The sequence below is a fragment of the Camelus ferus genome, chromosome 3, assembly GCF_009834535.1.
Source record: "Camelus ferus isolate YT-003-E chromosome 3, BCGSAC_Cfer_1.0, whole genome shotgun sequence".
Classification (NCBI taxonomy): Eukaryota; Metazoa; Chordata; class Mammalia; order Artiodactyla; family Camelidae; genus Camelus; species Camelus ferus.
Window position 1 is genome coordinate 79,128,682 of NC_045698.1, and position 11,894 is coordinate 79,140,575.

General features: G+C 36.0%; 1 protein-coding gene across 1 annotated transcript in view; it reads right to left on the reverse strand.

The window, feature by feature from the left end:
- Positions 1-10,881, reverse strand: part of PGGT1B (protein geranylgeranyltransferase type I subunit beta) — a 46,519-nt gene extending 35,638 nt beyond the window's left edge. The window contains exons 1-2 of the mRNA XM_006193296.3: positions 10,732-10,881; positions 6,186-6,304 (exon numbers count right to left, since the gene is read on the reverse strand). Coding sequence (XP_006193358.1) covers positions 6,186-6,304; positions 10,732-10,871 — 259 coding nt within the window. The 5' untranslated portion in view covers positions 10,872-10,881. The remainder of the gene's footprint in view (positions 1-6,185; positions 6,305-10,731) is intronic.
- Positions 10,882-11,894: the final 1,013 nt, after the last annotated feature.

Consider the following 11,894-nt stretch of genomic DNA (forward strand, 5'->3'; position numbering starts at 1 on the left):
TGCAGCGACATGGATGGACATGGAGATCGTCATTCTAAGTGAAGTAAGCCAGAAAGAAAGAAAAATGTCATATGATATCACTTATATGTGGAATCTAAAAAATAAAAAACATAAAGAAAAAAAGAGGACACTAATGAACTCATCTACAAAAGAGAAACAAGAATCACAGAAACAGTAAACAATCTTATGGTTACCGGTGGGGAGGGGGGCGGGTGGGAAGGGATAAATCTGGGAGTTTGAGATTTGCGAACTACTATATACGAAAATACAGGAAAAAATTTTCTTCTGTATAGCACAGGGAACTATATTCAATATCTTGTAACAAACTTTAATGAAAATGAATATATGTATATGTATGCACGACTGGGATATTATGCTGTACACCAGAAATTGACACATTGTAACTGACTACTTCAATAAAAAACAAAACAAAACAAAAGAACAGCTCTTTGGCTAAAATATCGCCACACTATTAATGGTGGTCATGCTGCTTAGATATAATTCAAAACTCGACTTGGTAATGTCTTAACTTTCTAATCCTCATTCTGAAAGTCAGATTTTTGCACTGAGCAACAGAATTCAAGTGAGGAATATGGTAATTTTTTATGTAAAAAATGGATATTTATATTTTACAGCTATAGAAATAATCCTTCACAGGTCTCAAGAAACACAAGGTTTCCTAGTAAAAGGACACACTTTACACAACTCCTTGTTTCAGGATGTCGGGAAACAAGGTAAATAAAATATTCTATAGTTTAAAAATGTCTTTTTATATCTATTTTCTAAATTTAACATATTAGTTTTAGAATAAGACCTAGATCAATTAAACAGAAGGTGGTAAGAGACTTTTTTCCACAGAAATTAGAAATTTAATACTGTCTCATCCAACAAAATAGTAAACTGAAAATTCAGAATCGCAGTTGGACTGTGAAAAGATCTGTGGTACAGCCTACCAGACATGTGACTAGTGGCAGCTGGGGACCGACCAACCACTGTGAAATTATCTTTGCAAAAAATTCTTGATCCACAATGCTTCCCAAACAGGTGCTCTATAATTTCTAAAATTTGCAACATGCTCAATTTAGCCACATGAAACTATACTTAAGTTTTTTAGCATGTTATTTTAAAAATGCAGCAATCTTACTGAAAAGAAATCTACTAAAAAATAAAATCATTTAACATTTTACCTTTTAATATTAAACCACCTTATCTACATTTCCAAACACTTAATACTAATGTTCTATAAGCTCTTAAAGAACAGATACCAGATTTATTTTCCTTTAGACCCAGAAGACAGCCTCAGAGCTCTCATGAAAAAAAAACCATATCATAGAAAAACATACATGATAATAGAGCACCTATTTCATTGGATCAGTATTAGAAAAATTGAAAATAAGAAACAGAAAACTATTCTAATTTTGCCTCCAGCACTAACTAGCTATATTACTGTGAACAAATTATAACTCTCTCTGGATCTTAATATCCTTACTTGTAAAATGATGGACTATAATACTGTTGGTTTGGTTTTAGCTCCAAAGTTCTCCAGTTGTGCCCCTGATAAGAGAGGGTAACATAAACTCCCAGCCAGATCCTTTGTGTTTCCTAACTACTTCCTGATGTTGATGAGAAGGGCTCCCAATCCTCCAATGCTCTAACCACACGTTTATTACTAGGATACTACTAGGTTCTTTACAACCCTGGAATTAAATGGAAGGCCAGGGTTAATTGTGATTAAATATTCACAAGGTACTTAAGTGCCACACATGATAGTCTCCACTAGGGACCCCATATACTTCTACAGTAAAGCAGCACTGGGACTTGGAGTCAGAAGCCAGAGATTTCAGTCTGACTCTACTGCTTAAAATCTGTGTGTGGCCTCAGGTAGGTCTCTTAATCACTCTGCCTCTCACTTTCCCCTTCAGAAGAAGGCACAAACTTGATGTATCTGACAATGCTCTGAAAATTATAAAATATTAATATCTGTGTATAAGTAGGTTTAGTTTTTAATTATTTTTGTTGTGCTTTGAAGAGAGGTTAAGTTACAGATTTTTTGGACTTGAATTTTTTAATAGGGAAAGATTTATTTTAAGTATTTAAACAATGCATATACTAGAATAAAACTAAAGTATCTTATCCTGCCATCCCCTACCTCTGGTCCCATCTTCCTCCTTCATAAAGACTCCCTATGAATGTTCTTCCTAAACACTGATGTTCATAGATTACTAAAACAAAACACCCCCGTACATGTTGGTATTTATCATTTAACTATATATGATGAGCAGTTTCATGTCAGTACATACATAGATCTCAATCACTTTACTACTGCACAGAACTCTTTACTAGATCATAGTTTATTTAACTGTTTCACTTTTGCTGAATATCTATTTTGTTCCTAATTTGTCATGATAACAAACAATGTCAAAACAAACATTCCTCTATACAGTTTTTTGTGCACATCTATTAGTCTCCTGAGATTAGTAAGAACTTACCACAAATCTGGTAGCTTTAAACAACAGAAATTGATTTTCTTATAGTTCTGGAGCCCAGAAGTCCAAAATCAAGCTGTTATTAGGGCTAGTTCCTTCTGGAGGCTCTGAGGGAAAATCCATTTCATGTCCCTCTCTTAGTTTCTAGTGGCTGTGGGCAATCCTGGTGTTCCTTATCGTGCTGACCCATCACTCTTAATCTCTGCCTTTGTCTTCACATGGCCTTCCCCTTTGGGTCTCATATCTCCCTCTCCCTTCTCTTGTAAGGATACCAGTCACTGATTGTGAGATCCTTACCTTAATTACACCTTACCTTAATTACCTTAAGCCCTAATTCCAAATATGGTCATATTCTGAGGTTCTGGGTGGACATACATTTTAGGGGCCATTATTCAACTAACTAAAACACACATGAGAATATGTGAGGGTTAAAAATTATACTTCTAAAATGCCCTTCCAAAGATTACAATAATTTTCACTTCCATCAAAAGAAAGTGGTCTTTCCCTCATATACTTACCAGCTTTTAAAAGCTTTTTCCTAAATTGATGTGTTAGGTAAAAAACAATGTAACATCCTTATTTCTATTTTAGCTCCCTATTTCTAGAATTGGTTAATTCTCTTTTCATGTATTTATGACTATACTTCTCTGTGAACTACCTATTCATAAACCTTGTCATTTTTTCTCAATCTTTAATAATTCCTTATAATCTGGATAGTTATATTTTGCCTATTATATATATTGGCATAATTTCTTCCAAGTCTGTCACTTACCTACATAACATTTAAAAATATTTATTCATTCAAATCTACCAATCTTTTCCTTTATGGTCTCTGGGTTTTGTTTAACATTTTAAGATTTTTAAATTCCCTAAGATTTTATGTGATATCACAAACTAGGACAAATACAGAGCTATGAGTTTTAGAAAGTATATTCTATGCAGTCTGCCAATGCCTTATGAATGAGAAAATATTTGAGGAGCCAGAGGATGCTCTAGGCTAAATGTGTAAATATAGAAAAGAGGAACAGTAAAGTAGGAAAAGGTACAGGTGATTTAGCAGTCCAACAACTGCTGATACACAGCAATGCTTTAGGCACCGAAAGAAAAAGAAATGTAAGAGACGCATTCCCTGCCCTCCAGAAGTTTACAATTCAGATGTAAGCAAAAATATTTTAAGCAACAGTTAACCTTCAATGACTGAAAAAATTAAAAATTAGCAATGGGCTTCAATCCAATGAAGTCCATGGAGTTCAAAAGTACAATGGGAAAGAGAATTCTGATGAATCTCTAAACAGATGGTAAGTACCAACTCTAATTCAAAAAAATTTTTTAAACTTTCATCAGAGAGTAATAAACAGCTCAATGAACTTTTGCAAAGTAAACTCACCTGTATAACCAGCACTCAGATCAAGAAAAAGTACTTGACCAGCACCCTAGAAGCCCATCCTAATTACTTCTTGTCACTCCCTAAAAGCTCAGATTGGTTTTACCTACTTTTCAACTTTGTATAAATGGAAAAATACACTACATACTTCTTATCTCAAAACATGTTTGTGACATTCAACCAAATTTTTGCATATAAGACTAGATTGTTCTTCCCCGTTACTGTATAGTATTCCATTGTGTGAATTCGAATATATCATTTACACTACACTTATATCATTACATCTAACACCTATTACACTAATGATGGGTGGTGTGCATATTCCTACTTATGGACTCTTGTGAAAAATACTGCTGTGAACATTCTAGTACCCATCTTTTGGTGAAGACATGCTTTCAATTCTGTTGGGTACGTACATACTAGGGAGTAGAACTGCTGGGTCACAGAATATACATATGCTCAGTTTTAGTAAATACTGCCAAAGAGGAGTTGTAAAATAACAGCTGTAGTTGTACGACATTCTCATTTTCATTTTGGCCCTTCTAGTGAGTATGTAGCAAACACAATTATTAGGGATAATATGAAAGTTTAGATAACAGTCAACAAATCTCTCACAATAAAAAAATCAAACAATGAGAAAAGAAGGCTTTAAAAAGAATATGAGTATTAATTAGATCAAACATGGAGCCAGCAAACAGTCCTTAAAAGTGGATAAAAATGTAAGAAAGACTAGTGTTCTGGTAACCGTAACCTATAGCATAAGTTCTTTCATTAAAATGCAGTGGTCTCTACTTTTCTAGAGAGACAACAGCTACTTTATTCTAAGGAAATAAGTATTGTAAATAACTTATAAAAGTAATACAAAATGTATTTTAGCAAAAAACTTACAGATTTCCTATGTACCACAGTGTATGATTTCCTATCTGTACTAAGTGAAATATATTTAAGAAACTCCAGTGTATAATTTGATTAGGACATGTATTTTTAGTAAACAAACAAAACTAATAAAACTACCTTACACCTGTTTAATATCTAAGTTAAAAAAACCCCCAGACTTTTACCTAAACTAGTGGAAAAAAAAATCCTGAGAAAAAGGGAAAACACAAATTACTGCCACTTTGCAGGTGACTAGACTGTGACCTCACCTCAGCCACAAGTTCCTAGAGAATGAGGACCATAACGGCTCTTCTCCACAGGTTTAGCAAAATACTCTTAGCAGAACATTCAGTAATTCCTACTCGCCAAAATGTTAGACTCTGTAAGTACTGACCGGTATATCACATATAGCAGGTGAAAAGTGGTAAGATATCTATGTATTAAAATTCTGATAGATCTAGTTAAAAACGCTTCATTATCAACAAGCATAGATTTTTAAAATTATATAGAAACAAATAATGCAAACTTGAAGAAAAATAAAGTAAAAAGCCATCAAGTATGTCCAATAGCATCTGCTACTGGACCAAAGCTCTTTCTTTCTTTCTAAATAAAGCTTTAGCTTATTATTTCCCCAAAGTTCATCCAGGTGAGATTTATATATGATTAGTCCAACCAATGAAACACACAGTTAATTTATAAATGCTGACTATTAAAAGAAACGCAAGTGGTAACCAAAGATAAAAACAGCATGATTTTCTGGGAGCTTATTTGCTTGATCTAATTCAATTTAAGGTTAGAATTTTTAACATCTATAAGTTAAATCGATATTAAGTACTTTACACTTAATGGAGTGAATAAGAGTTTATAAAATTTGTGTGTATTTAGTTGATCAATAATTTATGAATTTTGAAAATGTGTTTAATTGATCAAGATGTATAAAGTTTTAAGAAGTATAAAAATTTCTTAAGTATAAGTAAAAGCTCAAAGAAACCATTAAAGAAATGCTAATGAAACATTAGAGGGAAAATGACCAGGAGACAGAAATGAAACTTTTTAACAGCAAAGAGTTTTTCAATTGAAGAGACAAAAAGAATGGTTGGGAATGAAAAATTGAGTGAATGCTACAAAAGTGATCAAACATAAATACGGAACGGAAGTAATCAACAAGCACTCATCAACACGGAAGTGCACAACACAGCAGGGTGCAGAACTGTGAATCTTTATCTAACCCCATCTCTAAACTGTTTTCTCCAGAGATTAATGATTAGACTTGGTCAGTATTGTGTTTGCATACAAGGGGAGTGTTGTATGACAAGGAAAACACAGATGAATAAAACATGCTATTATTTATAAATAAATACTAAGATTTCCTAGACCAACACATGTTATGCCAGGTGTAACTAGTCACACTAAAAATAAAATGTTAAAAACTCACTCACTGTCTTCTGTGGGAAGGACCTGCAGGGAGTAAATCCACTCTATCATATCATCTTTGTTCACCACGTCTAAGGAGTCCAACATATCTAGTCCGGAGAGTGCAAAAAATGCAATAGTCAACCTAAAAGAAAAAATATAAAATTTCATCTTAACTATAAAAACAATGAAGTCTTTCTTGTTCAGAAAAAAATAAATTCATTCTAATTTTACAATAATTCAAACAACACTCCCAACTTGCAAAAGCCAAAAAACACAACTTATTCTTACAGTTCAATATTATCAATCAAACCTTTGTTTTAATTTTTAATAAAGGGACATTTAAGGGTTAAGAAATCAATCCTTCTCATCTGAAGTATACATGAATCCACTGAAGCCAGTGTATGAGCAACCTGAAGGTTAAAAGTAGATTTAAAAAAGAGAATTTCCTGCCCCTAATCAATACAAATAAGGCCAAAAGACTGGAAAATATATAAAAATCTCAATTTTCACTGATTTGCCAAGCACTCATGCATATAGCTGGTGCTTAATTCTTAAAGATGTTAGAATAAATCTATCATTATTCAAATTTGTTTACAAATATGACCCCTTGGAAAAAACTTATAAGGAATTTTGGGAAATAAGGAAAACTTTAAAAAGTGCAAATGCATTTGCATTTCAACTCCCATTTTCCCAGAGAGGAACATTCTTTGATAAAACGGAATACTATAAAGCAAATACCCTTCCCCTCCAAGATTGTACACTAAACCAGAAATCTTAAGTGTTTTGCATTCATATAAAAACTAGTCCCTTTAGTGACTGCTTTTCATATAAAGAATTTGTTACATATAATCCCTTTCCTGTTGGGATTCATTCTACAATGTTATTTGATTCAGCATGGTTATCTCACTTTCGTATTCTCGTAATTCCTTCACTAATACTGATAAATTAAGACTTTAAATTATCTGGTCTAAAATCTTCTAGCAGAGCCACTTGACACATTCTGTAACCTTTTTAACAGAGATTCCAAGACATAATTAAGCCTTAATGCCCTATGGCAACCACTGTATATAATTAACTGCTTTCCTATACATCTAGAATGGTATCACCAACTTTAGGAGAAATCCGAGAGCAATTTAATTCCAAAAAAAGCTTAAGGGCAAAAACTAAAACTAATGAGATACTGGTACACCCAAGAACAATATACTTTGAGAAACTTACAGTGAGAGACTATCGCGATGCATAAGACACCGAGCTGGGAAGTTTCTCTTGTATTATCTCAATTTAATTCTAACAACCCACTGAAATCCACTTGAATTAGGGAAGTGATTTATCTGGATAAGATCAGGAATAAATTAAGGGCAGTGGAACCTCCCTTTATGTGGGAAGCAGTAGTTCAGAGCTCAGACTTGCAGGCAAATAAACTAGCTTCAAATCCTAGGCTGGCCAATTTCCAGTCATATGTAATCTAGGCAGGTTACCTAACCTTTTCTAAGTCTTTTCTAAGTCGTCTTCCTTATCTGTAAACTATTAAACCTCACACAGTTATTGTGCTTACTTGCTCACAAGCAAGCACTAACTAAATGGAAGCTATTATTATTGGTATTTTCCCTGATTTGAAGGGACAGGAGTAACAATCACAGTCTTACACCACAGGTTTTTTCATTGGTTGGCAACCTCCACCACTCCCTCAACGAGTCTTCTCAAAAACAAAACGATACTTTAGACATACGGAAAATTTCTACACAATACAGTGGGCACATCTGAAAAATCACAGCTCTTGGTGATAATTATGTTTCATGAGATAAGGTCTGCCTCTAATGCCTATTACCCAAACACAAATGGCAACAATATCATATAACCAAAAAAAAAAAAAGGCTCTGAACCGCCCCTGAAAAGAAACCTGTTAACTGACAAAAGCTCACAATCCAAGATCTATATTCACTTGAGTTAACTAGTAACCATCATTTTTCAGAAGTTAATATAAAAGAAAAACCTTGAGTGAAGCAACAAACAATACTTTTTAAATTTTCATAATGCAATTGCTATTAGAAAAATAAAAATAATTTCTATTGGTCAGGCTAAAAGAAACAGGGAAATAGAATGATTTTGCCAAAATGGTGGGCCAGAAAATAAGTGTCTAAACGTCTAGTTCAATATTAGCCTTCCTAAGAGTCAGCTGCTGCGTATCTATCAGTAAAAAGAACACAGGAATACCTGAATCGTCAATTTAATATTGTATCATGACACCGATACACGTGGCAGGCCCTCAATAAATGCTTGTGGAACCGAACTATACTACTAGATAAGAATGATGACTTAGTCAACACATTGTTTCATCTTAAAACTCTGGTATTAATAAAAATTTTGTGACTAGTCACCTTTGCTTAAAAAGTTGGAGCTTCTTCACAAGCACCTGAAAGTCAATTATGAATCATATACACCACAAAAAAACTTAATGCTGAACTAAGAAAAATAAAGAGTGTGAACCAGGAAAAAGAAAAGATGAAAAATTTTAAGAAACTACTACAAAAACTGATATGTACCGGTTATATGTACAGGTTAAATGTGATTATTAATTAAGCCATAAAATAACAAAAATGATGAAACATACTTAAGTGACAAACAGGAGGCATAAACAAATATAATTAATATCTCTTAACTAGTACACTGTGATATTATATATCTATTATCTAATATACAATGTCTGGTATATATCCTAAGATTATACAAAAGTTATTAAATCAACTCTTAAATTAACTGTTTAATCAGACAAGTTTTGCTGTTCTACTTATGCTATGGGCAGGATTACAGTTTACTGCCAACACTCATTAGTCTGTTTGGTTTTGTCCTTGCTGAATTTTGAAGAATAGACCAAACACAGAGGCCTTTTGAAAATGCAACCACAGACCTATACTGATAGCTACAAGCGAAGTTCAACTGTTTAACAATCAAAATCGGATGATTTTTTAATTCAAATGCTTTAAATGCACATAAAATTAATCCTCATAAGACATAAGTGTGATTTATCAGTAGATTTCTAAACATCTCATATCATTACAATCAACGGGCTGAGTTTTAGAAATGTTATCTGAGGTCTAGATATGGGCTCTGCTAGTCAATCAATACCGATGGAGAAAGGAATATTAACGACGCTTCACTCCTCCTTTACCAAAAGTTCTGTTCCTCCATCAGGGCTCAGCTTACATTATTCAACAAATATACACCTATTGCCCTCTCTTTTGCCAGATACTACTCAAGGTTCTAGTGCAATGCTGTCTCGTAGGACTTTCTGAGATGCCGGAAATGTTAAAATAAAAACAAAAGTCACTGGCCAATGTGATGACTGAGCACTTGAAATGTGGTAGCTACGGTAAACAGAGGAAGTGGCTTTTTAATCTGATTTAATTTTAACTAACAAAATTTAATAACCGAATGTGGCTAGTGGCTACCAAATTGGATGAGGCAGCCCTGGTGTTATCAAGGTAAACAAGACAAAAACTTGTCTTCATGAAGTTTACAATTTAGTGTGAAAGAAAGATATTAAACAAACAAACCAATAAATATATAATTTTAGGTGGTAACTGGAAGTAGCCTCTTTTGGAAAGGATGATTAGGGAAGGCCTAAGGAAATCCGGGTTAGGAACCTGCCCTATTGAAACTGCCTGCTTGCCTTGTTCAGCTGTCCTCCAGCACCTATCAAAATAAATATTTCTTGACCATGTATGCAGAAGTAATCTATGAAACTTCCAAAACTGACCCTGCCACGCAGTGTTCAAAATTCTCCACTCAGTTGAGAAAATACGGAAACAGATAAGAGTAAAACCAACTTGCTCTCTTCTTCCAATCCACTCCACCACAGTTGTGGAGCCTCACTTCAAACACAGCGATGCAGAGCAAAGATCGCCTCCTCCTTTCGTTATTCTCAGCCCCAGACTTTTACTCTGAATGACTAATTCACAGTTTCTTAGCCTCTGCCAGATCTAAGTCCTCAGCCAACTTCAACTCACAAGGCTACTGCAAATAAACTTTAACAGCCTTCTTCAAGCAACACTGCACCTCCTTAGTCAATCCTGTACTAGATTTACAATTCCTGGAAAGTTCCTATCTATCCAAGCTTTAGAGGCTCTCTGCCGTACCTACACATCAAACACCACACAGGCATCTAATTAGGAGTTGATGACTTTATGGAGGACAAGGAAGTATTAGTGATGCTATTTATGTAAATACGATGACAAACGCTTTGTTTTTTCCTTTCATATTCGGAAGTGAGGCCAAGTGACTCAGGTTTGGTGAAGGGGTAAAAAGGAAGCTCCAGCTTGACAGGAAAAAATGGGAAGTGAAAAGGGCAGAAACTGGAGATTCCAAAAGCCCTCGACTTAGAGCTCCCCGCAGCCCTCTCCCGGAGCTCGGGGGAATGAGGGTGACCGCAGGCGGGCCCAGGAGAAGAGGCAGTGCTGGGTGGGCGGCGGCGCAGCTCTCCGCGGGCGCCCACTTAGCCGTCAGGTTCCGCACCGCCCTTCCCGGGGGCCGGGTCCCGTGTCGGCCCCGCGGACCGTGGCCACCGGTTACCTGCTGGTCTCCAGCGAAGAGTAGCGCTCTGGCAAGACCTGGAGGCAGCGCTGGAAGAACCGCACGTGCCGGTCCCGCAGGAAATCCAGCCGCTCTCCCTCAGCGATCCCCGCCAGCCGCTCGTCCTCTGTGGCCGCCATGCTGCTACGGAAACGACGTCCGCCGCGACCCGGAAGCAATTGGCGCGCGGCACCAAGGAAACCCGAGAAGCGCCGCTGGGGTGGCAGGTGGGGAGGGGGCTTGCCCCCGTCGCTGCCGCAGGCGGTGATTAAACTACACACTCTCAACCGAAGGTCTTAACGCGGCGCTTTCTCCCTGTGATATATCCCTAGGTAGCGCACCACCCCGCCTTTTCTACTCTTAAGTCCCGAAGGTTTGGAAACACCTCGCAAGCCTTGTAAAATCAGCTCACAGATCCACAAATCCTTCCAGAACTTTCATCCTCGTTCGATGTTAGGGAAGAACTGCAAGGTCAATACCTTCAAGTTCGCTTTGAGAAAACGGCCCTAAAGAACATGAAGATGGTATATATAAAAACAGGGATGGGTCAGTATAAATTTGCCAACAGACTCATTTTTGGAAGGCCACAGTTTTAAGCTGAATATATAAAGAAATTAAACCTACAAATCAAATTATTTGGTTATGGGGATAACTAAATGCTTATTAAATAATTATTGACGCTACCAAAGTTTAGAGACGTTCCTAGTCCTTTGCGCGCGCGCACACACACACACACACACACACACAAACTCTCACTCTCCCTCTCCCTCTCCCTCTCTCTCTCTCTCTCTCCAAATAAACTCAACATATTCTCCAACTATATGTATGCTAAAAAAAAGAAAGAAATAACATGCTTCAGGCTGCTTTTTCAAAAAGAGGGATTTAAATTGTTTCAACCATATACTATTCCTTTTTAAAGTGCTCCAGGCAGTCTTGAGGGAAAAATCCACCCAAGGATCAGGCTTGAACTAGGTTTTCATAGTTAACGAACAGAAGTCTGGGGCATAATTTTAATTGTTAGCTTTCTTAGAAAATGTATTCCTTAAAAAAGTACCATACGGGCTGGAGTTACCCTAATTCACCAATCCAAAGCACCTTGCAAAATGTTAGCTACCAGTAACCGATTATTCACAGGTACTCCTGCATGTAACAAATATTGTGAT